The following is a 27,213-nucleotide window of genomic DNA, read 5'->3' as shown; positions in this document are numbered from 1 at the left end:
AGAGGCAGACCAAGATGGTGCATGGCTGGGAAAAAATATGAGTAGGGGAGGTAAATTACTGCATTTCAGTGTTAAGAGGTTGCACCTAAGAGAGAAGGGAAACAGACCCTTTTAGCAGAGCCTGTAGGCCTTCTGCCCAACCGTCAAAGCTTTTAGTGCAACTGTGAAAATGTAAAATAAAAAGCTAGTCGGGAAGGTGTTTACTGCAAAGGAATATGTGCGCTCAGCAAACTCTCAAAACAAAAAAACAGATTCTCTCAGCAGATGCCACATGAGTTCAGCATTGTCACCTTTTTCCCCCTCAGAATGTCTTGCTGCTATTTTTGTGCTGATACACTGTTTTGATAAAAGTGCTGAAAATAGCTGTAGACAGGATTAAAGAATCATATGAGAATAAACTGAATAAAATGGAGAAGGTTATCTTTGACTACAGAGGAAAAAGATTTGATGTTTACGAAAAGAGACAAGACAGTTTCGGGACAAAAGAAGTCTAAGTGACAGCAAGAACCTGCCTGCCTAGTTATGCATGGTGGAGGGAGCATTCAGGAAATAAAGATGTAAGATAAAAAAAGATATCACTGTAATCACATTTGCACAGTTAGGAAGGTAAAATAATCTTAGACTTGACAAAAGACGAAGCAAGTTAGAACGTCTTTCTGTGGGGAGCCTTAATATCTGTCAGGTCATTATTTGACAGGAAGGAGCAGTGGAGGGAGTGAGTTAGGGAATGCAAATTGTAAAAGGTAATAGAACATTTATATTAGCTTTCATTCCAATAAAATCTCCCCTCTCTAAAAGGTACTTGTCAATAAAGAAATACTGAGCAGAGCATTAGACTTTACACCAGTGGTCGACAATAGGCGGCTAGAACCGGCCTGCCAGCAATAATATCTGGCCCGTGGCCAGATTGCTTTGATAGCAGAAAAAAATAAATAAATAAATTGACAATGGCTGGTGCTGAAATAGATCTCAGTCATGACAGCAACAGTTACTCAAATAACCACTTCCTCTTAAGTGATTGTGCCTCTAAAATAAACATTTTTTTTAGCAATGCTTCATGTGGAGTCTATTAAGAGCTTTTACTTTGAAGAGTTCTGAAGGACATTAAAAAGAGTCTCTGGCGTGCTTGACACACCTCTGAAAAAGCCATCAGTAAATGTGTGATTGGATTCCCCTGAATTTCCTCAGGGAAATGAAAATAAGTGTCCATAGATTTATGAACGCGCACACACACTGCAGCACATGCTTTATGTGAGCATGTACAAAAATGTCCTTTTATTCAATTTGTTTAACAAGGGAGAAAAAAATACCCACAATAACATGGAATTGATCTCAATAGCTAGCCATAGGGAGTCCCGCACAGTTCCGACTCAGCTAAATTCATATTGTTTGATTTTGTTCTGGCCGCCATATGACAGCTTGGCCCGATGCCAGACTTATTTGCCGACCCCTGCTTTACACGTCTGTGAGAGTAATGCCGCATTTAGCTGTCTGGTAGTGTAATAGACCATTGCACAAAACAGAATGATGGCTCCCACCTGCAATAATGACTCCTCCATTTTCAAAATCAAGCTGCATGCAAGACAGCACTATTGACCAATAGTGCAAAATTGAACAGAGATGTACCAAATTCCAACAAGCCTGAGAGTCTACTAGAGTCTACTGGAGCGCTCTGCTCAGAGAAAAGGAAACCCAATTTATGAGGCAGATTTCATTTGGACCAAATGGTAGTTGGAGCAAATATTCACACTAATGTGGCACTGTGACCATGCTTATGTTTATTTGTGTAGTACTGAAAAATATTTTTCCATGTTGAAATCACAAACACGTAAGTTCCTAAAGCAGAATAATTAGCTAATAGGAGCAATGCTATTGTTTTGGCTTGTAGGCCAGTAAGGATGGACTTGATGAAATTAACAAATGTGTTCATCTTACCTTTTTATTCACTCAGCTTCTGCATTAGGATCAGAAACAGAAATGTAGGTAGATGCCAACTGTAATTGTTGCTAATCAAGATGTTATCTGCTAGTTAAGCTCAAAGGGCAGTGCAGTTTAGTAAGTAATGATGTCAGAGGCTCAGAGCTGCTCATAAGTCACAAGTGTCTGAAATGTGCCACATGGAATTATTGATCTCCAGTAATTTTAAGTTGGGGGTATCTGAAACAACTCGCAAATAACCATTAGCATTTTTATTGCTGTATAAGAAATACATAAAATCAAATGTGTGTGCGGCTCTGCCCTGGTCAGTGTGGCTGACCTTACCTTCTGTCAATAATGTGTGTAGCAAGATTGATGAGTATGTCTCCATATAATGGCCAATGGGCTGTTGTCACTGTTTGTTTGTGTGCCTTGTTACGACCCGGCTCGTTGTGTAGAGCAGTAACATATAATTGAGATTGAAAATGAGATGGAATACGACAACTCGAATGGTTCTGGTTAATGTAAAGTGTTTATTGAACCAGGAGAGAGCGCTTGAACAAAGAAATACAACAGAAAGAGGGCTATACAGGTGCTGACAACCTACCGTTAACAAGTAAAACAAAAGAGGTCTTATCCAAAGACAGTTAGGTTACATCTTGGCTCAAAATACACTAGTTACTCTAAAGAACAAAAAGAGGTCAACACCCATAAGCTTACAAAAGACAAAAAAACAAAAACAATAACTAGCAGTTATTCTGCAAACTCAGAGGTCTCAAACTAAGGAGTGTCCAACACTTGGTACATTGTAACAAACAAGGTGAATTACAAAAGGATCTCAGCACTGACTGAAGCCACTCTTATAGGCAACAGACAGGCAATACTATAGAGTACAAACACTCTCTAGACACACACACTCTCTATACTAAACACTATATGCAACCCAACAGCAATGCAGACTGATCACTGGTTCACAACTGCCCTGAACTGTGGATACACAAGTTATTTAAAGGTTCAGTGTGTAATAATGTTATAAATAATGATTAAATTGAATAAATAATGTTTCTAAAGTAGCCGTTAACGGACAAACAGCTTACAGAGCGCGTTTTTCATCACAGCGTTCTTCTTCTGATTGTATAATTTGTATAATTTGGCTTGAAACGAACAAGGCCTTCGCTGCGCCGGGTCGAGCTTCTTAGGGCGTTGCCGGGAGACGGGGCACGCTGGGTTGGAGAGACAGGAACAAGCGAGGACAAAGAGAGCGAGACAGCGTGTGTCGCTGCTTTTGTCTGTTGGAGTGTAGTTCCCAGAGGGCAGTCCTTTGTTCCCCTGAGGGAGGGCTTATCTTTTCTTTAACTTTAATATGTTTAATCAAAATCTATTTGCGTGTATTGTAATCAAATATCTTCCCACAATCAAACCTGAATTGTCAAACGGTTGTACCGTTCTTAGTTTTAAGCATTTGATAAAAAGGAAAACAATTGTTAGTTAAACTTTGAGGTTAGCATTTCCTAGGAATCACATCAGATGAGGAACTTAACCAGCTTTCTGGATATATTGGCTGTTACATGTCCTTAGAGAATATAAGTAAGATACACGAATGGCATTAGATTATGGACAAGATAAATACAGAGTGACATTTATACATTTAATGGCATTTCAGACGATGGCATGTAATACTTATTTTGCCCACTTGGGGGAGCTCAGGTTACATGAGCTTTGATTCACCCTAAAACAACCTTCTGCTCAGGAGCTGGGGAATTTAGTTATTTTATTATTAAATTCGAGCTGGAAAATTAATCGGGTATAGGATGACATTTCTTTATCATATCCTTTCTAAAGGAAGTGTCAGAAAGTGTTGGGAACAAAGCATTGATTACAACAAAATTAATAATGGTCAGGGATCCTTGCTGAAAATTAAAACACTGCAAAATTAACTTATTTAGATTCTTTAAACAACAAATGACACCAACATGGTAATATAACTACTACCTAGTTGAGTAACTAAAAGATTATTTAATTAAACAAGGTAATGCTTTGAGTTTTGAGGAGACAGTCCTTTGTTTGCACAAAGGGTTCAAGGCAGTGTCTTCTGGGTGTCCTGGAGTTCCTCCCAAATTTACATCTGGCTGTGAAGAGGAGAATATCCTTTGATGTGAGGTAATCAAACAAAGATGAAGGTCCGTTGCCATGGTTACGTGTGTGGGGGGCAGTTTAGGGTTTCCTGCCCTCTCTTAAGAAGAGTTCCGATAGGGTGTTCAGGAGAACGCTAATCTCTTGTCAGTGTTTCTTTGTTATTTTAACAGTCAGGCACCGAGCGTTATCTCGCTGCGGCATCAGAGGCGGCCAGTTTTACTATCAGACTTCCCAGAAACAGCACTTAAGGAAAGCAAACCTTTCACCCTTTCCTTTGGGGTCTCTTCAGCTGTCTGTTGAGTTGATATCTCACTTTTCTTTCTCCCAGGGAGAGAGAAAGAGTTTGGAATAGTCCAGATTTATTTGATATAATACGCACAAATCCACACTGTTTGTACACTACAAATTCCAGCAGTGTAGATGCCTGTCACTACATAAATGCATCCATAGAAGAAGAACGATAATAATAATAATAATAATAAAGAGTCTCTGAGTAGTCCTCTGGTTTATTAGAAGTAAGAAGAGAAGTGACATTGATATTTAGCACAAGAGCCTGTGGATCTTTATACCATGAAGCCAGAGGAGTCGGAACAGATGCAGAGGGCAGAAATCACGGATGTTGTGGATTTTCCCAGATGGAAGGCTATAATGTGGGACAGATGTTTTCAAAGCAGTGCTGAAGTTGTCTATTTTTTGCTGGACAGGTAATTAACTTAAGTTTGTCGGACTTGCAAATGAAAGCTGATCCCTGATAGCTTTAGCTTGAAGCTGGCCATAATCACAGAGAGCCATGAGGCGTTTCCCCTGTCAGCGGTGTGAAATATGTAGTTGCATTAATTTCATGTCGCCTACTTGTTCTCCAGCCTGTAGGTTGGCTTTGCCGGTTATGTTAGCGAGACAATCAGCTGATCAGTAACGTTAATTGGCAATAAAACCGGAACATTAGCTTAGAAAAATAAGGTTAGTTGGACTGGTTTATTCTCCAGCCCTGTGCTTTGGCTTGTGGTGTAAAATATGTTGTTGGATTAGTTTCATGTAGTGTCTTTCTCTCTCCAGCGCTCGGTTTTGTTTTGTTATGTTCATCAGACAATCAGCTGATCACTAATTGGCAATAAAACTGCAGCTTCCAGCATCGAAGCTCAGATTAACCAGCTAAACTTTTACTGCGCTGGTAATAAAAATATGTAGGTGGATTGTAATTTCATGTAGTTCTTCTCCAGCCTCTGTTATGGCTTTGCTACGTGGACAGAAATGTGTCCTTACCTTACTGAGACAAACAGATGATGAATATTAGTGCAATAAAACTGTAGCAGCAGGGAAGCTGCTGTTACAGTTTTATTGCTAATAGTGTTATATAACAAGACCGTGTGCCTATTAAGGGACCAATAATGAATAGCCTACTTTCAGAATTTGCATTAAAAAAAGGTGTTTTTTCACCAGCCAATGCCTTTATAAACTTCATTTATTATGTGGTTTATAATGGACTGTGGTGCAGAAACAGTGATTGTCCTGTTATCAGTGTGTGGTCACGCTTGATGCACTTGATGTGATAGTTTCTGAGATGTTCTTCATTTACTTTGGTATGTTAGTCCAGATGAGCCAACCCTCCCAAGTTATTAAATACTGTATTACAGGAGAAAAAGCACTCCATTTCTTGATGTGGCAAAAATAAATATGGTTTTACTGAATAATCAAGTAAATATAATTTCTTAATATATCAGTGTAAAGAAACCTGATTTCTTGACTGGCAACTCTCTGCTATCTCTGCTATCTCTGCTATCTCTGCTATAGATGACATCTTTGTCCTGTCTCAGGCACCGTAGCTATAAAACTCGCTTGGATAGGGGAAGGGGGGTGCAATTCACAACTCTCACCATTAGATGCCCCAAAACTTACACACTGAACCTTTAGGATGCAGCTGGAGTTGATTAGAGACTTCTGATTGGTTCGAAGTAGATGGTCCAGAGGGACCAATCCTTGACAGGGATTCACACAGCTAGATTAGCATAACTAGCAGAATCTCATACAGACACCACCACAATTAATATATACTAAACCCAGCGTGGCCCTAACAGCCAATTAATAACTATTGATCATCCACCCTATGTCTATCGTCCTTCCTGATCACACATCTTTGTGAGGCAGGTTTCTCTTCTGTCGGCCACAAAAGCAAGATTTCAGAAGAGAATTGATGAAGGAAAAACACTCCCACTGGAATTGTCGCAATGACCAATTATGTAGAAACGACCATTTTTTATTAAGCGTCTCCTTTCCATACTCTGTGCTTGTACAAGTATGTTTCCATGCTGGAATACTACCTGGCTTGAGGCTTGCTGAGTGGTAATTTGATTAAACACAAATTAATTTGAAATTAGCAACTTAAGGACGAAAGTGTAGTAATGATGTCTTGAGACTAAATTTTGACCTCAATAAAGGGGGACCCATGCCTTTATCATGTCATTTTTCATATTGTGCTCCAGTGGTCCATATTCCCAGACATTTTTAGCAAGCTAGCACAAAACAGTTGACATGCAGTAGGCCTGAAACCTTTGAGGCCCTTGAAGTTCTGGAGCCCCAGGTTAGTTGCTGGCTTTTTAAATCCAGACTTCATACCACAGGGTTACGTTACTTCCAAAAGTTACAATGATTCAACTTATGTCAAATGGCATTCATTTGCTATTGCTATGGAAAAAGATCATAGTTGTTATTTACATTGGGGACATGTCCTCATCACTTCTTGAAATGGCTGATTTTGTCCAACCACATTTTTCTGAAAATTAGCTAGCAACAAGAAATGTTAAATTACGAATTTATGAAAAATGTTTACTTGCACAATACTAAAACATGAAATGCAAGGTAAATACAGAAGAAACAGATCCCCAGACGCCCCAATTGAATAGCCTATTTCATAAATGAATATTTCTTCTAAATATCAGAGCATCTTGTTGTCTTGTTCTCGTGACTCCAATATTGTGCATTATCACGTCTCATGAACTAAGTGTTTTGTCACATCCCTAATCTGATTCCTTAAATGTCCCCTCTTTTCAATACAAAGTGAAGACTTTGAAAAAGATCCTAGCCAGAGGCAAAAGTTCGAGGACACTGAATGCTCCATTGTTTCAATCAAAATCAGAGTTTTGTAATTGATCCTAAATTGACTCACAATCCAAAAGTTACTGGATTTCCAATGTGAATCTAATGTATTCAAGGATTTCTACCGTGCTCAACCTTATTTTATTCTTACCATTAGCATCTTGAGTAAAAGACTTCGCCTATTGTATTATTGTAGTCAGTACTGTGTTTCCATTGAGGTTAAAACAAGCACAGTTACCCTATTTCTCTTTCCAGAGCAGCTCTGCCCTTACAAATGCTTGTCCAAAAAAACACTAAAACTCTATTCTGTTGCCATTTTGCCTTTGGCCCTCCAGCATTCCTTAAGAGTGGAAGCTGTCCAAGTCAAATCAATGTATTTGTAAAATACTTTGGACATCAGAACAAGGGTTGAAAATGGCAAAAAAGAAGGGCAAAAAAGAAAGCCCAAATGCACAAATTTTAACATATGACACCAAGAATGTTTGTGTCTTTTTCTGGATGTGAGCATTTGCAGATGAGTTTACATGACTGCAGACCTGTGATAAATCCCTCCCCTCCATTTTTAATATATTCTCCTTTATTTCTACAGAACAAGGAAAAGTCCTCAAAGTTCTTCACACCAGCGAGGGGGTCTTCATCATATCTCAATACTCTCTGTTTCACAACGAGGGCCCCGTTCTAAGTATGGCCATTGACTCCCAAAAGGTATGAGTGAAAGTGGTACACTGTGTGGTAGAGGGTGATTTCAGTTGTATTCCTGTTGAGAAATATTTCAGATTTCTTGTTGAGTGAAAGAGATAGATTAGGCTGTGTAATCTTCTGTTTGGGATTATACTAGCCTTTATTAGATATTCAAAGTCTTCCAGTCATGTCTTCCATATTGAAGTACCTCATTTTGGGTTTAACTGTCCTTTGTAGGTTTGAAAGCTGTTTCAGAAGCTCTGCTGCCTGAAAAATAATACAAATTTGGGACACAACAATTATTTATTCCAGTAATACTACTGTTATTAAACATAATATAACACAGACATAATATATTGCATCTTTTCCTCCTTAGGGACACCTGTATGTTGGTACAGCGATGGAGGTCCAGCGACTGCCACTGGCTGATTGCAGTCGCTATGGTGACACATGCAGGGAGTGCATTCTTTCCCGGGATCCGTACTGTGGCTGGGACATGGCCAGGAGGAAGTGCATCGCCATCCCACCTGGATACAATGTCACGTCTGGGTATGTTAGCTACGCATAAGGTCACTGTAGAGTTATTGTGTGTTTGTAGATCAGCCAACAAGGGAGAAACTGAGCACACATCATCAGTCATTTCACAAACACTGTCTCAGTACTGTCAGATGTAAAGCATAAATCTGCAATTAAAGAAATAACACCTTATGTTTTGATTGACAATTGTTGGCCGTGAGGTGACTTTCTTTATCTCTGAAGAAACTGCGTTTTAAAAAAAATACCAAAACTGCATATTAATACTTTGTTTCACTTTGTAAATTGCTTTGGCTTCAATGGATCTTGTGCTTTTCCGAATGAATATGAAAATCAATCATGTGCTGGAAAAAGCCCCCCCCTCCCGCCGACATTGTTGAATGATTTGTCTCTGCTTGTTTTAATTTGCGAGTAGTAGGTTGCTGTGGAGGCTCATAAGCCTCATGCAGCATGAAACTATTTAATGCTGCTAATTTGTCCTCTATTATTTTCCAACAGGACACTCCTTCAGAATCTGGACGAGTCGAACGCCTCGGTTTGTGGGGAAGCTGCTGGTGAGCCCTTATCTGCTCTCTCCCACTCTCTCTGTATCTTAATTAAACCAAAATAGGAACCTTTCTGAGGAGCTACAGTAAAAAGATGATTATCATATAATTGAACAAGAGTCCAAAAACCCATAGGGAGAGATTTTTTTTTACATGATGGCTTGCCCTGTTTCAAAGCTCAAAACCTAGTTATAACCCTGAAAAAGCAGGACATTTACTCTCCTCTGAGGGAAGGCTATCTCCTTAAGTGATCTAATTTTAACTATTACTACTACTATTTATTTCCAGTTGTGTTAGTGGTGCCACATGCAGGACATGTGGCACCAGTAACAAGTTTTGATCTATTTCCCTAGAATATACTTGAACACAATGAGAAGCAAGGTGTTTTAACTGATGTCTTAGAGCAATGTATGTCATTGTTAATTCTATATCATTCTCAGTTAGAGTAAAAAACAAAAAGATTAGCTTGCTAAATAACTCCATTGCTTAGTTGAAAACTCCAGCTGAATATTTCTGGTTGACTCTTATGACAATCAGAACCCTACAAAAAGGTATATATACACATTTGTTGGCTATATTAGACATACATTATCATTCTGCACCGTGTAATGTAAAAAAGAACTGGAGGCTGAAGACACAGGTCTCCAGCATCTTGTAATGAACCTTTTTGGTCAAATAAAGACGCAGCAATGTTCTTCTATTGCAATACAACGTTGTTAGCCTTTGTAGTATTACAGTGCAGTATTATAAGGAAACATTTAAAGATTAAACTGCATCTTTCTAATATAATGTAAAAAATACATTACATAAGTTACATGGACACCAGAGCAATGCATGCAACAATCTTGAACAATCGTGAGGGCCTTTTCTGACAAGGTCAAGAGCCCTTGGCGTCACTTTTTAACGCACTGGGTACCCCTTTAGCACTGTTTTTAACACTACAAGCATTATGTCAGGACAAAGTAAAACCTGTGTAAAACCAACAGTAAACTTTGACTTATTTTTTAACTTAAGCTATAGTTACTAACTTAAGTTACATAACTTCCATACCTATGTTAATCCAAACCATGATCTTTTCCTAAACCTAACAAAGTACTTTTGATGCCTAAACCTAAATAATCTGCCACTGTTTCACAACATTAACCATGTTTTATTTTGAAAATCTAACCAGACATTGTATATTTATTATTGCTAACTTGAATGGACGTCGTACATTTATTGTTGACTTACCATGGAGACTTGCGCATCTAGAACCCAGTGCATTAAAAAGTGACGCTAAGCATATGTGATGAATGTGTTGTAGGGCACATATAATTTCTGCTGATAATGGGCTTTAGTGTTGCATATTCCCATTTCCCAAGAATTTGCAACTAATCAAATAACTGCTTAACAAAATATACACCAATTGACACATATTGAATATATAAAAATGTTTGGGGTCCTGAGGCAATTGTCTGCTTTGCCAGGTGTAATGGAAAAAAATCTACAAAACAATTGGTGTTTATAGCAGCAAATATTTGAATTTGCTAGAAATGGGATGAGTTATATCAGGTGTTTACATAGATAAGTACAATCAACATATTAATTACAATATGAATAGATTTATTTTGGTATAGAACTCTTCATTTCTTTGTCCCTATAGCTCTGAAGCAGCGTCGAACTTCCCCCAGAGAAGTTTTTGTGCAGTCCAACACCTCCGTCTTTCTTCCTTGCCCTGTGCGCTCCTTCCATGCCACTTACCGCTGGGAGAAGGACAATTGTGTCAAGAACTATCCCTGCCTCTTCTCCGGGGACTTCTGTGTCCTGGGGCCGGTTGTTGACACACCCTTGAAGGAAGGGGTCTTTCGCTGCATGGCCACCGAGGATGGATTCAAGGTTGAGGTTATCTCCTTCAGGCTGGTAAACAACGGCAGGCTCCTGGCTGCCTCCCTGGCCTCCACCATGGGGCTGTCGCTCCTGCTCGCCGTGGCTACCCTTTGGCTCCATTAACTTCAGCTAACACTGATGCTAACCCCTCATCCTTACTGGCTCCCAATGACAGGAAAGAGAAGGAGCCGCTCTTAAGAGGTTAGGTTTGCAGAGAGCACTAAAGTACATGGTTGGGTGGGGCGGTGAAAATTCACCCTTTCCCAAATAAATTTTTAGAGAAAGATTCAGAATGTCAGTTGAATGAGGATTAAATACTGTATTTTTAACTTAACGTAACACACCTTCAGAACTGGAAAACATATACATTAACATTCAGGCTAAAGTGAATAGGCGTTGCAGTCAATTAATTTGACATGTCTTGCAAGTACGATTTAGATTCAACCATAATTAGCTACTCTGCAAACCTTTCCTCTCTGACTCAAAAGATAAACATATCGTATGAGTTGGGCAAAAACACCAATACCAGGCTAATTCTTTTTCCCCCTCATTTCTCTACTTATTTTGAAATTGACTTGATTGTGCTTATTTGTGAATATATAAACCTTTAATACCGCTCCTACATCTATTTATTCATCTTGTTAACCTTCATTGGTATAGCTCATTTGTACTTAGAGAAATGTCTGGTATTGAGATTTAAAAAAGCCTTAACACTTCTGGGACATAAACTCCTAAGCACAATTTTGCAGTTGAGGCAGAATACTGCAGACTCGGTTGGACTTGGCGCTATAATTAGTGCAGCTGAGTCTAACTACATCGCTGGGAGGAAGTGTCAGCTTTTTGACAGGAAGTAGGCGTATGGGCAAAAGCTCATTCTCGAACATCACTGTGTCTCAGCACCTCCTCCTCAGATGAGGCAGTTTCTTGCATCTTTTTATCAGATGGTATCAGATCGTTATTACGCCTTGTTCACAGCTTTGTCCTTTGTTTTTCTATGTACATGCCATCGTCTTTCGTTCCTCCCCAGAGCATCAGACACAAAACACTCGCCTTTTCAGGATGTGATAAACACAACATCGCCTCCAGCTCCTTTGGAAAAAGAGTTACTTAATGATAGCAGTAAGGAGCAAACTGCGCTCAATCATAAAACTATTAAATTATTTAATCTCTATCAGTCAACGTGAAGATTAAATTCTGGATGTATTTGTTGTGGAGAGACGGTGGTTCTAAGTTATGTGAAACAGCGGTGACCTTTTTGCCAATTCTGGTGTGTTGCCGGCATGTCATTAGTCCATCAATTTTAGGAAATAGAGCAGACAGCGACAAAGAGAAGCTAATCTGCTGCATATGATATCCAATTTACCCTGACAATGTGTAAAGATGTGAACAAGGTGTTACGCTATAGCAATTTCAGTAAACACTTACCTACATCACCATGAGGGCAGATGAAGCTAAATGGAACTACATATTAAGATTGCATTTTACTATGAGAAAAAAAAAGGCTTTTACTTAGATCCGTGAAGTATGTTCTGTATTTTATTGTTCTGCAGATGCCGATTTCTACCATTGCTGCCTACGTATGTGGCACTTTGTCTTGATTGTTTGGGTTTTTATGCCATAGTTAGAATGTGATATATAACCATTGACTACTTTGCCTCTTTCCCCAGGAATATCAGTGCAAATGGGCAATATTTAAATTTTTTTCTCTGTGCTGTAAAATTAAAAGGCTTGACAGATTCCAACAAGATGCTTCACTGATGTACAGCAGCAACCACAATCAGTGGCGAGAGCAGTGACTTTAGGATTTAACATCATGCTACATCCGCAGCATCATCCTCTAACCTCTAATAACATAAAATGTATTAAGACAAAGAAGGCAGATTAAAGATCAATGTAAAAGGAAATAACAGTTGTGAATGTAGCTGCAGTTCAACAGTTCTGAAATACCAGAAATGAATGGCAAACCTTATGAGTACTGATCAGCTGACTGACGAAGAAGGCTTGTGTGGTGATGAATTATGCAACGGATTAGCATGTTCTCCAGAGCTTTGAGAATTATCATTCAGTAATGTTACATAAGTCTGGCCGTGCGGAGCCTTCCACAGTGGCAGCAATGTCATTAATAGCTAATTAGACAATGAACCAGCTCGTCATGCACTTTATTAAATAATTTATTTTACACCGTCAGGGATATGGGCAGCGAGCACATTCTCAGCTGTGAAAATCTTGAGGTACTGTCGTGTTTCTCACTCAGCTCGGTTGTACGTTGCTGCTCGGGGATCTTATTTCTTGCTGCATTGCACTGACACGGGCTACTGACTGTGCCAAAAAAACAAAACAACGCTATGCTGAGCCTCCTCATCTGCCCAATGCGTGGTGCTTCTTATTATGTTTATTTGCTAAATCCCTTGCTCCTTGCCTCACATAACATGTTGTCCCAGACAAACCCTGAGCGCATGTACAACAACAGCCTTCCCCAAAACCAAACTGAAAAACACAAACCTACTGCAGATCTGACATGCATATTAACTGCCGTTGGGTTTCTGTGTCTCCACCAGGGTGGAGATAATTAACACCAGCCAACAGCCAAGCGCTGCTAAACATTTAGTAAAAGGGTGTTAACAAAGCCAATGCTGCCACAGACTTTTGGAAACTCACTCAATGAACACGGACATGCTCCAGTCATTTTCCTGTATAACCTCCTTTATAACTAGAACTGCTGTATGCAGTATGTGTCTTAGTGATTTGACTCAAAGCTATTATTACAAGCCATTATGAGAGGAGAGACCAATGCTATCCAATGTTAATTAGATAACCAAACCTGGTATCATGAGCTTCTTCACTGTGTCCCACGTCCATATACTTGTAGAGACTGAAAACAGAAAAATGACAACATTGGTCATTTGTTGAAATGCTTAAAACAACCAACTGTTTGCACATGCAGTGAAGAGTATAATATTTCTAATAAATGTAGTCAGTCTCTTGAAAAGGAAAACTACAAATAAGTGCATTATGTCTTTAAATGCCCTCACAGTACTTCTCAGTCTTGGCCTTTGGGAAGTTAAGTACACAAACAAGTACTATACTTTCATTTGGACAAACATTACAATGGATATCAAAACTACTGCTAGTGTCAAATTTGAAAACATTTCATGAATACATTCACATGACCAAAGAAACATATTGTACAAATTAGATAAAATCCAAGCCACAGTACATCAAGGATATGCCTTTTGAGAAGTATAAGCCTTTTACTGCTGTCATGGGAGACATCTTGCCATCTTTTACAATTGTTATTCTGTTTAATCTTTAATCAAATTTTCACAAAACTACTTTTAACGTACTTTTTAGCTGTTATTAGCTCCTCCATCTCCATTGTTGTTGTTGTGCAACAATTGTGTCCATGAACTCTACACTCAAAAAGCAAGAGTTTTTTCCCTGCATGCTAGCATTTTGAGGTAAATGTCCACACTAAAACACAGAGCTGGTCTGTGTTATAGTGTGGACTTGGCACATTGGTTTGTTTTCTCACCAGGAGCGATGACCTTGTGTAATGTACCCTCTTCATGAGGAGCATGAGCATCATTGGCTCTCTGGAAGGTGGAATACAACCTTCATCCTTCAGCACTTTACCCAATCACCATCTTTAACTCGACAAGGCTTTGTTACCCACACTTTTCTGGCTAATGCGTGTAATCACTTGCCGTCTTCAAATGACATCTCCACTATGTTCAAGTCCTTGCTTTGATATGGATATTCACATGACTGCTTTATCAAAATTATCAATATCAAAAGTTATTGCTCACTCGCATCCGTCATCGTCAGCCAGTCCGATAAAGACTAATCTCCTTCAAAGCAAGCTCTTGATTTGCCTTCAGGAAACCATTTTAAATCGATCGCGCTATCTGCTGTAAACGACTTGACGTTGAGTGAAGCGGGTCACTGTTTTGTCTGCTCTGGGGTTTTGAGTGTCAAGTACTGTATATGATGATGTGTGCCCTCGATTCTGTGTCTTGATATCTAATTTTAAAAGTAACATGCCAAACTATTGTTAAAGAAGGGATTTATATTGATGCCATGCCAGTCTAATACCATCTCATAACGTATTTTTAAAAAACAGATATCTATAGTACAATAGATATTCATGTAACAAATCCATATTGACATGTGTTTCCCTGAACATGTGCGGTGAAATTAATAAAATATCCGTATGAAGAAAGGATTTATTGTGTTTATTTGAAAGCACTATGAAATGGTTATCAAAAAAACTTCCACCAAAATCCCAACCTTAATAAATACATCAAGATCAATAATTAAAGGATTTCTGAAAGATTTTAATGTGTAAATTAAGGGGAAAGTAAACCTTCAAATCTATTTGTTTATTTAGGGCTTAAAATAACACTGTTAAGGGATTTGATTTTGACTTTTCAAATGACAGTTGTCTAAATGATAAGGATGTGCGTGTAGATTTCACTCAAACAGACAATTGTGGAAATCTGCACACACCAGAACACAAAATGGCTGACATTAAGTTAGAGGTCCCTATCAAAACAAGCATGTTTCATCACCATCTGCTGGCCAATACTTGGTGTATTGACAATGTTTAAATGGATATACAGCCTATTCAGTATTTAAAACCCACTGACATGAGTCATAAATCCAAAGTTATTTCTTTTACTCCTTGCATGTTGTTGCAGTCATTCTGCTCTCATGAGTCAAGAGCTAGCAGTCAATGCCACCAATCAGCACTAAGGTGACATGGGTCCCAACCCTATGATGACACTTGAAAAGGAAAAGGATATTTTATAGCTGAAATATCTGAGTGTTTTTATTGAAACTGCTGTTATTTCTCGAATCACTTAATGATGAATTTAACTATATTCACCAAATTAATAACTCAAGTCTGAGGGAACAGATGACATGCATAATTGCTAATTAGCTTTGTCAAGGAGGATGACTGTTCACACTGGCAGAACTTCTCCTAAAACATCTCAGCACCATTTTCCATAATGAATACACTGAACAAATAATATGACACACAAACGTTTACCTTTATACTAATTTTTTTTTCATAGTGCAAGTGGACATAATGGCCTTGACTAAGTTTTCCAGAAAAAATAAACCCAACATACTTGGCGCTAAACAGACAGCATGGCAGACTTCCAGACTATCAGGAATGATTAAAAGGAGAGGAAAACCTGTGACTAAACACAGACTCAGTGAGCACAGTGGGCAGACACAAGTACAGCTGGCAGTGTTCACTCAAAAGCTGGAAAACATAGCTGACTCATAGGTAACTCCTGAATCTCTGTAATGTCAAAATGAATGCAGCGTATTCCAGGAAAAAACGTCATCCCACTAAAAATATGACAATGGAAACAAACTAATGAGTCAGCTTGCAGCAATGACCCAGCAAAAAAAAATAGAATATACACTGAACAAAATTATAAATGCAACACTTGTTTTTTCCCCATTAATCATGAGCTGAACTCAAAGGTCTAAGACTTTCTCTATGTACACAAAAGGCCTATTTCTCTCAAATATTGTTCAGAAATCTGTCAAAATCTGTGTTAGTGAGCATTTAAAATAATCAGACAGCATGGGTATTGCACAAGTGTGCCTTAGGCTGGCTACAATAAAAGGTCACTCGAAAATGTTTCACTGTATTGGGGGGCATAAAGTTGATCAGGTTTTTGATTGTGGCCTGTGGAATGTTGATCCACTCCTCTTCAATGGCTGTGTGAAGTTGGTGGATATTGGCAGGACCTGAAACATGCTGTTGTATATGCCGATCCAGAGAATCACGAACATGCTCAATGGGTGACAGGTGAGTATGCTGGCCATGCAAGAACTGGGATGTTTTCAGCTTCTAGGAATTGTGTACAGATCCTTGCAACATAGGGCTGTGCATTTACATGCTGCAACATGAGGTGATGGTCATGGATGAATGGCACAACAATGGGCCTCAGGATCTCGTCACAGTATCTCTGTGCATTCAAAATGCCATCAATAAAATAAAATTGTTTGTTTTTGTTACAACCCATGGGCCGTTAATGTGAATATGGGGTCTTGTATTTGTGTGTTTTCGTCCCTGCCCTAAGCAGGACCTTACCCTGCCCCCAATGCTGCAGCCAGCAGGCTGAGGAGCGCAGCTGATTCCACTGTCCTAGTCAGTGGAGAGTATAAGGGCTGGAGAAGGAAGCTGCTCTGGGTGAGAGTATGGTGGTCTACAGCGAAAGAGACAGTGTTTAACAAGAGTGTTTGAAGTCTGCGGTGAGCGTGTGGCAGTTGGCAGAGACAGTAACCGGCAGTTACAGTGATTTACTGTTTTTGTTTGCACCGTGTGCTTGTGTGTGCTAGTTTGCGATCACTAAATTTGTGTTTTTATCAATTGCCTTAGTTCCCTTTTAAAAGGACCCTTGTTGCTCTCTTCCCTTGTGGGAGTTGTTTTCTGTTTATGGAGCATTAAAAGACACTTTGTTAACTATAAATAAATTCTCTGCAAACTTACTCCTGTTTCCTCATTTTCTTCTGCCCTGGAACAATTATTAATTGCACTAACTTTCTCCCCCTGGGCTTTCTTCTGATGTTTGTAACAATTGCCCATAACACACGCCTCCCCATACCATAACCCCACCGCCACCATGGGCCACCCGAACCACAACGTTGATATCAGCAAACTGCTCACCCACACAAGCTGTCTGCCATCTGCCCTGTACAGTGAAACTCTGCGAACAGAACCAAAGTGCTAGACTCCATCGAATGTGAGCATTCCCCACTCAAGTCGGTTACGACAATGAACTGCAGTCAGGTCGAGCCCCCGATGAGGATGACGAGCATGCTGATGAGCTTCCCTGAGATGGTTCCTGACAGTTTGTGCAGAATTTCTTTGGTTATGCAAACCGATTGTTGCAGCAGCTGATTGGGTGGCTGGTCTCAGACGATCTTGGAGGTGAAGATGCTGGATGTGGAGGTCCTGGGCTGGTGTGGTTATATGTGGTCAGCGGTTGTTAGGCCGGTTGGATGTACTGCCAAATTCTCAGAAACACCTTTGGAGTCGCCTTACGGTAGAAAAATTAACATTAGTTCACAGGAATTCCTGCAGTCAGCGTGACAATTGCACACTCCTTCAAAACTTACCACATCTGTGGCATCGTCCTGTGTGCTAGAACTGCACGTTTTATTGTAGCCAGCCTAAGGCACACCTGTGCAATACCCATGCTGTCTGATCAGCATCTTGATATGCCACACCTGTGAGGTGGATGGATTATCTCGGCAAAGGAGAAGTACTCACTAACACAGATTTTGACAGATTTGTGAACACTTTTTTTGAGAGAAACAGGCCTCTGTGAACATAGAGAAAGTCTTAGATCTTTGAGTTCAGCTCATGATGAACAGGGGCAAAAACAAGTGTTGTGTTTATAATTTTGTTCAGTGTAGCTTAAGATAATATAGATATTATAATAGTATGATATAGATAATATGAGAGATAGTATGAGATGGATAGTATGAGATAGATATTGATAAATAGATGTATATATGTTGTATATGTTCACTTGCTGAAATGTTCTTTTTCTTGTGTTTTTTTTATTTAACTGCAGGATTGTAAATCATTGTATATAAGTGTAAACTATAGGTATTTGTGCTTTTAACAGGATTGGTTTTAAACATTTCTTTAAAGAATGAATTCCCTGCTTGAATTTTCTACTATGTATTTAAAATCATTATTATTTACAATTCATAAATTCATTTTAGAACCAAGACAAATATTTCTCTGCTGAAGCAATGGCTGCACTTTCCATGCCCTCTCCTCTTCTCTTGCCACTCTCTCGCCCTCTCCTCTTCCTCTCGGACTGCTCTTTAAGGTGGTCCAGCAGAGCCTAGCTTCCTCTGCAGAAGTGGCAGAGGCTGGCAGGCTGACTGCACCACCTGCTGGTAGTGAGGTTTGTTGCCACAACCAGGGGCGGACTGATTGAGTGCTACCCCTGGAGTGCAGCATCCATCTCACTATACCACTGCAAGGTGGCAGCAGTCACACTTCCAGCCTCTACCCCTTTGCCTGAAAATTAATTCAAAGTATTCAAAGTCCCAAAGTACCCTTTATTTCAAGGGCCAATTCATAGTTTCATAGTTTTCACCTGACGTCACATTCCAAGGACACTCCCTTGGAGGGCAAAAATAGATGTTACTTTTGCGTTGCCGAAACGCTGTATGGTTGTCGTGCTTTTGGATGCACTAATCGACGAGGAGACAAGCCTGAGCTGTGTTAGCTACAAGGTAAACGAAAACATTTCCAAAGTCGAGCCTTGGCAGGGACCTGGAGGTTTTTAACAGCTGAAATACGGCAGTGGGTGCCGTTTATGGATCGCAAGTGTGTCCATATCTATCTTTTTATTGAGTTGAGAGGTGATCCAAATAAAATTCAACGGCTTTTGCGGCGTCTCTACGAGGGAGTTTGAGCCACTATCTTGGTCTGTTGTTTTGTCTTCTAGGTCACCATGCATGTCACGCAGAGATGCTCACTAGTCTTTGAGTAAGAGTCCAAGTCAAGTCTTAAGTCACTTGTGGTTATAATGATAGTTGTATCAGCTGCTGCATTCAATTCAGGCTGCTTATAAAACTGCACAACTATAAGGAATTCTGCAACTGTGACCTGTTTTTAGCACAACCATGTAATGTGCAATGCAATCAATTGCAGCTTATTAACTACTGTAAATCAACACACCCAACAAACCAGCGTAGGCCTAAATAAAACTGTAACATTACATGATTAACAATGAACCTGTAACCTGTTTGCAGCCAACAGTAATAATTAACGTGATGGCAGCCAGCGGGGTGTAAATGATTACGTTAATCGACCACCACAAGTTTGGCAAGTAAATAAACGCGGGACCTCTCTGAAAAAGCCGCTATCTTGATAAATCGACCACAAAAACAACAGTATTATAATTTCCAATTGTTGGTCTTCTCCTCTGCCATTGCCGCTTGTTGGTGCGAAATGCATTCTGGGATACTTGCCTATCCGAAGTCCTCACAAGTCACCACTGATGCATGCTCGGTAAAATGGGTGGAGCGAGAGCACATCCGGGTATTTGACTGTACTTGGCTAGATGCCGACTTTTGAATTGGAACAGTACTTGAGCTGCGTCAAGTCCACAAGAACACGAGTACAGAAAAGAACACAGATTGAGAAACGCCCACGGTCTTTATCGCCGTCTGGTGGCCAATTTGTGGTGATTATGCAGATATGCAGCAAATCAAAGGTCTGCTCAGCACGAAGCTTTTGGTGCATCACTCATCAATGTGGGATGTTCTGTTCTAAAGTTATCGGCCTGTAACGCATGAAAGTTCTTTCGGTCTAAGAAATGTTGATGAATATTCAATGTATTTATCAATATTTCAATGTTTTGGAAAATTTGTTATTTGTAACGTGGTTGGATGGACAATAGTGTTTTGAAGAAAACTCCCAGTAAATGTCAACCTGTAAACAGTAAATATGACCAAAACATGGACATACATACATACATGGACCTATACAGTATATTTTTAGAAAATTGTATAACTGTTGTGTTTTAGCTTCTCTTTATCAGTTACAGTTGTATTCCAGATGTAGTAGAAGATATCTTTTTTTGTTTGTTTGTTTGTTTGGCACATCCATTCTTCTGCAGTTATCAGGAACATTCACGCATGCAAAAAAGGAATGTCTCTTTTAGACACACGGAAAAACACATCCAGCTAAGCGGTTCACATGTCAGTCTTCTCAGTGGTTGCTGGCAGAAATACAAACACAAAAATAGATTTCAAACCCATGCCCAGAAAACAAATCAAACAACATTCCACCATGATTGTTTCCTGATGTCATGTCTCTCAGTAAAATGAGGTGTTAGTATGTCAATAGTAATCTGAGCATGACAAATAAAACAGTTTGTATTGTGTTAGAACAGGGGTGGCCAAACTTTGTTGATTGCGGGCTTTAAACAGAAACCTTTATTTGTTTAGTCTTTTTGGTTGCTCCATGTAAACGTGTTCATTAACTAGTTTTCCACCTTTGTAGGTCAACAAGCTGTTCAGAATTACAGCACCTCTAGTGTTCAAACAAAGAATTGCAATGACAAGGGGAGTTCATAGGTGCGTTCGAGATGTCTGCGGCCGACTTTCTCCAACTTCACAGTCTACGTGAGCTGCAGGCAATTGCAGGGGCTGGGGGGCATTTCTTGCCCAGGTTTTGATCTTCTGGACAGTTTTTATTAGAAATACTCTCATCAACAGTATGAAAACTGAAAACAGCATGGCCTTGAATTGAACTGGTACTGCGCACCATCTTTTCCTTGTGAACACTGGTGCGTACAAGTCTGTGACTGAAAACTAAACTAAAAGTTTGAAAGTGACAAAAGAAAAAAAATTAAGACTCCTCATTGAGCTTCAGAACCAGATGGTTCAAGTCCACAGCTTGAAATGCTGCTTCTTTGACTGAACCAAACCATTATTGTAAGACCACTGACCTGACCCATACCTGTAACGTTATCAAACAGGCTCAGAGCTGACTACTGTATCGGCAAAAGCTCTATGCACCAAGGTTCTGTGAAGGTGCACAACAGCAAGGAAATAAATATCTTGAAAACAAATTAAAAAAACAATGTAATATGTGCTTATAGAACTAGGGTTACCTTTGTTCTATCTCACACAGGCTCCAACCTCTACTGGACTCTGTGGGTACAGTGGGTGGAGCCAGATGACTGTCCGCCCTAGCCACAACAAGTCCACCACGCCAACCAGGTCGGCCACTGGCCAGCCAAAGCCCCGACCACCACATCACCTAGTGACACAATGGTAGCAGTGGTACAATTGCTATTTGTGTCAGAGGTCGCACGCCTCTGGAGCAACTAGGGGTTAAGTGTCTTGCTAAGGAACACACTGGTGAATGGTGTCACAATGGGGAATTGAACTCAGGTCTCTCCCACCAAAGGAATGAGTCCTATCCACTGCTCCATTACCTCATGCTCCTTATGTTCTTAAGAACGAAGGAGGGGTTTTGTCTCAATCCGGCTGCACTGTGGTCACTATGAAGCAGCATGCAGCTGGGGTGAACTGACAGCACACAGCTCACTCACCTTCTTAGCAGAGGTGAGAGCAAGGCGCAGGGCTGTTCAAGGGATAGCATTTTCAATGAGGACTGCTCCAGGGACTCATAAGGTGGAGACATTAGAGTCACCAGAACAAACACCAAGTCTTACTGAGGCGCCGAGAGACACGAAAGTGTATCACGAGGGAGTGGGTGAAGACTGTTCTGTCACCAAACCGAAGATGGAGGGGGTTCGGTGGGGAGATAAATGCTTTTTAGGAATGCACTGTGTTTAATAAGTTGAACATTCACAGCATTTTTAGTGTGTACACAAACAGAACATGAAACACAAATAATTGTATGCTGGACACATAACAGTGTGCATCAGCCTTTACTCCCTCCGCCACCTTTGTTTGTTTGTTTTTTGTTAAATAAGGCTGAGACTCTTTTTCTATGGGGCTGCAATCGAAAAGGCAGTGGTGTGCTTGAATGCACCACAGCCACAGTCACTTGGCCAGTAGCTCCCTTCCCTAGCCGCAGGTCGGGGATTTATCAGAGATGGAAAACTGACCTGGGATGCCGTGAGATCTCCTCTGCTGTTCTTCCTGGGATCTGACCAGGCCCCCCTTCTGTTCTCTTAAATAATGCTATGAAATTTGAGAGCCTACACACACACTCATTGCTTCTAACTTTAACTGCGCCACAGTTTTACAAAATCACTGACACCAAATCTCCTTATTAGATTATGAAAAACAACTCAAACTGACATTCCTTCTCTTTCCTGGAAATGCAACATCTGCAATTCAGGTGAGTCATCCTTTGAGCAACATGTGAATGGGGAGTAGTGGTCACAGTGCGGACAAATGAAATGCTGGTAACCCTGGAGTGCAGGCTTGGTGGGCCAAGACTGCAAAGGGCACATCTGTAAAATACTAAAATCAAGAAAGTCTAGTTGTATGCATAGGGGGATGGTTGTAACACTTTTTAAAGAGGTGTCACAACCCACCCCACCCCTGTCAGCCAATGTTTAGCTAGCTGTATTAGTATAGTGGTTTGAAATTAGAAAGGAACAAATGCATCACATGTTGCCTAAGAAACTACATTTCAATCTAATTTTAATCAAACAAATTTTATTTGCAATAGTATAGGCACTAAACAAAATATAGTCAAAAAATTTACTTTCTGACCTTTTTTTTCTCTATATGGTCTGAATGTGCCTGTTTCCAGCCTTGATAACCACCATGCCTGATTGGGAAGGAAGTACACTGAAATAATCACATAACTCCTATTTTATCTCTAATTGGTGGAATTTGTGTTGTTACAGCTCTCCCCATGTTACAACCATACCTGGTCTCCCCTACTGGCGAGCACCACAAATGAAATAAATTCCATTCATTCCATTCCACTGGGTTGAAGGCAGAAATCTCAAAACCTGGACAAATAAAACCAGATCTATCTGTATGGCTAGAATAATGGTCCCAATAATAATTAAACAAAAACATTTCAGTAGGTAGTGAGAGTTTTCCTCTTATGTTAGCCAAACCAAGAATTGGATTTTTATTGTAGCTTCTGAGCCAGAACAAATGTTTCCCCTAACACTTTCCACATTACTGAGCAATACACACACCAACACACATCCACACAAGAAGAAGGAAGGAAGGAAGGAAGAATGAGAAGGAGGCAGACAGGGAGGGAGAAAGAGAGAGAGAGAAAAGCTGAGCTGTTGAATCATTTCTCACAGAGAGTCTAACACACAGCACATGTTAAAATGTGTTGAAAAGGCCCAACTGGCGAAGAAGAGTCTAATTATCTTGAGGTGAGTAGAAAGATTCTTTTCTCTCATAATGTCTGTTTCAAACCTGTTGCTTTGTCGTTTCCAAATGAATCTAGTTTAGTTTGTTGCAGTTTAAAATTGTTGTATTCATAGCTTTTAAGACTGTCTTCAGTGGATTATCACTCAAACATCACACACCCGTTTTGATGACTAAAGTGAATTATTCTGTTATGAAAGTTGGATATGACGAAGGTGCTAGCATTCTAAACAGAGATCAGACAATAGATAAAGGCAGATGCATCACTCACTAATCATCTCTGGCCAGAAAACTGTCACATAGGCCAACGGTTCAGCAATCTTCCCAACACAGGGCCAAGATAGGCTACATTAATACAGCAAAAGTAATGTAGCAGCTTTCTTCACCCCATCAATTTAAAGTATTCTGTCAAAATTTTCTGGGATCAACAGGAAACTGGGGTTTTATTCCCTGGCAAGGATTGTGCGTTTCATGCTTTTATGGCTTGATCGTGTGTGTGTGTGTGTGTGTGTTGTGTGTGCATTTGTATAGCTGTCCGCAGTGTAGTCAACGTGAAACACCGGTGTTTTTAATTGACTGAGCCAATCGCTGAAGATTAGACTTTAATCTTTTCAGCAGTAATCACCATTTTATGACATGCATTACCACAGAGCAAAAGGCATTTTTAGCAATCGGCTAGGCTAAAAACAATGCTAACCTAGTCTGTTGCAGGCCACATTTTCATTGTGGTGGTGAATTTTTAAAAATAAATTAGAAAATGTCCTGACCTTATTTCTAGCAAGCCCTGTCATTTTATTTCTTAGTTTAAAAACTAGAGGCAGTGCCATTTTGAACAACTACAGTATTTGACCTACATTCATGGTCTGAAATTCGCACCACTGTAAGATTGTCAGGCCATGCGCCACTTTGATGGATAGGGAAAACGCACAACAGAAAGACACTGAAAAGTCAAAAATACAGCTTATGTCGTTGTGTCCAAAAATTCCATTGTTGTGCAACAGGCTATTTAAATCACAAGAAATTGTTTGCCAACAGTGTTTTTATATGGAGCTCTGCGGTGCGGAGGCATAAGCTATTTCAGGCTTTTGCTACACAGGCAATATTTGTTGGTAGGTTCATTGTTGGTTCTGGTCTTATAATGGGATTTGTTGATAATAATAAAAAGTTAAATGACAACAGCCTTATCCTTTTAGACACCCATCTCTTCCGGCAAAAAGGCTGCTTAATTTTTGGCACCTCCAACAATAAATAAGATCATTTCAGGCAAGTTTGAACACTGCCTGGCTAATGTCTGTGGAATTTCCTCTACAACACTGTGAGGCATATATGCTGGATATGGTCTTGGTAGGCTAATGCCATTTTGAGAGAGTTACAAGCTGCAGGTTTTATTTAGAGCAAGCAGAAGCTGTGGCCAAGGCTCGAGTAGTTTCTTGGGGATTTGTTTGTATACTAAAGTCACTGGATCCCTGCTGCTATGTTAGCCTCTTAATTCTTTTCCGAACAGTTTTATTTTACACCGTGTAATTTATCTCAGTCATTACCACTTCTATTTATGTTGTGACTTAAATTCTTTTAAAGGGCTGTGTTGAACTCTTTAAAGCCCTTCAAGCCCTTTTTATATTGCAGTTTCTACAGAGAAGTGTGTGGCTGATTGTGGGATGGACTGCAGTACCTTACACTTACATGCAATGGATCAGGGGCGTTGCTAGACATGAAGCTCTACTGGGGCACAGCCTCTATCTACTCATCTACTCTACTGGCAAACATAAGCATAGACCCTGTAAATTATAGATAACAAACTACAAAAAAAAAAAAAAATCAGACTTTGAGAGGAGAGAACAAGTTCACCTGACTGCTGTCACTCTTTTGCCCAGAATGATAGTCCCTCTCATCAACGTTGTAAACACTGCCTTTTACCAATGAATTACCCTTTTTTTGCAACGTTTCACAAAGTTAGAAACGTGCCTATAACCAGTAGTTTTATTTTGAAAGTGTAACCAGACATTGCATATTTATTAACGCTAATTTGACTGCGGAGCACTACAAATCCAAAAACGACGCCAAGGGGTCTTGACCATTTTACAGGGACACAGCACATTAATATATGGCATATGCCCCACTATAAAGGGTCTGGCGACACTTATGCATTAGATTTATTTTTCATTAAGTCTTTGCAGCATCATTGGCACAGGGGTGGGTAAGGTTGGGTAACCCTGTCCTCTTTCAGTGTGCCTTGCCTTCAGTCAGTCCACCTATCCAAGCCTTCTTGGTCATCGAATCCATTTTAACCCACTGTTTCTACTGTGCAGTTCCTTTACTTTCTCTATTAACTTCTTGAATTATTCGTCATTAAGGTTTGAATAATCACAACAAAATCTAAAGTGAATCCTCACAAACTAGGAGACTCATACAAGTATTCACCAATAGTTCATGTTGATTCTATAACAAGTGCAACTATGTAAACTAGGGCTGTACCAAATAGTTGAAAGCTTTGAAGCATTGTTCATAACATTGAAATTCATATTCTAAGTCAACATTTGACTTCCTTTTTTTCATATCTAAAGTATCAATATTTCTGATACCAACATTTCCAGCTCTAGGATTGATACTCATATAAAAGGATCGATATCTAAACTGTGTGTGTTTTATCATAAGTATCTTACTGTCACCAGGATGGTCAAATTATACTCTGTTGATAGGAACTACTTTTCCTTCCGCCTGTCAAAGTCATGCTTGCGCTATGGCTCTGTGATGGAGCTTCTTTGAAGTGAGCCGCGATTAAATACTGACTCTGGCTGACTGTAAAAGCTGACTGTCATGTCTGGCTGCATTTTAGCTGTGAAGGTAATAATGTTGCTCTGTGTGATGTGTGTGCAAAGACGGTGAAATACTTTGGCAACACCGCAAACTGAGCTAAACATCTGAGATTAAGTCTGTCACAATAATAAGATGATGTTATGAAAAGGCAGTTCTGAGCAGGATGTTTTTATTATAATTAAAGGATATGAATACTCCTTATTTCTCTCATAAGTACAGAAGTGGGAGGAGGGAGGTCACATGAAACTAGAAATAAAATATGTAATATGTATTGGTATCGGCAATACCAGCCTGGATATTACTTGGTATTCGATCATATAGGAATTAAGCGGTATCGCAAATCTCTAGCGCACGGTGTGAGGTTGGGTTGCATTGCTGTATCTATCTCCTGCTCTGTACAGGCATGTGTGTCTGTGTTACACACACGCACAAGCACAGCAGACAGGAGAACCGTGGCTTTGCCTGCATTCATTCCCCCATTCCAGTGTGGCTCCTTCCAGCTGGGCCTTTAGAACGTAACTAACATAAAACAATAATTTCTCTGATCCACTGCTTTGTTTTTGCTGACACCACTCCCTCTCCTCATTCACTCTCTAGCTGGCGCAATACCAGCAGGACAACCTATAAGTAAAAGCCAAAAGGATTCCAGTCATGCTTGAATAGCACTTTTTATTTCTGTTTAGTAACAACATAAAACCATGCATAAAACTTTATAGATACAAAAACCATCAACATAGCAGATTTGCAATGT

General features: G+C 39.8%; 1 protein-coding gene across 1 annotated transcript in view; it reads left to right on the top strand.

The window, feature by feature from the left end:
* The window catches only part of si:ch211-113g11.6 (uncharacterized protein LOC559008 homolog), a 50,317-nt gene extending 35,325 nt beyond the window's left edge, over window positions 1-14,992 (top strand). Inside the window, exons 11-14 of the mRNA XM_038710520.1 lie at window positions 7,736-7,851; window positions 8,204-8,376; window positions 8,860-8,915; window positions 10,549-14,992. Coding sequence (XP_038566448.1) covers window positions 7,736-7,851; window positions 8,204-8,376; window positions 8,860-8,915; window positions 10,549-10,895 — 692 coding nt within the window. The 3' untranslated portion in view covers window positions 10,896-14,992. The remainder of the gene's footprint in view (window positions 1-7,735; window positions 7,852-8,203; window positions 8,377-8,859; window positions 8,916-10,548) is intronic.
* Window positions 14,993-27,213: the final 12,221 nt, after the last annotated feature.

The sequence above is a fragment of the Micropterus salmoides genome, unplaced genomic scaffold (assembly GCF_014851395.1).
Source record: "Micropterus salmoides isolate LMB-PRFRI ecotype aquatic unplaced genomic scaffold, ASM1485139v1 Ms_hic_scaffold_11, whole genome shotgun sequence".
Classification (NCBI taxonomy): domain Eukaryota; kingdom Metazoa; phylum Chordata; class Actinopteri; order Centrarchiformes; family Centrarchidae; genus Micropterus; species Micropterus salmoides.
This window is presented reverse-complemented; position numbering and strand designations above follow the sequence as displayed.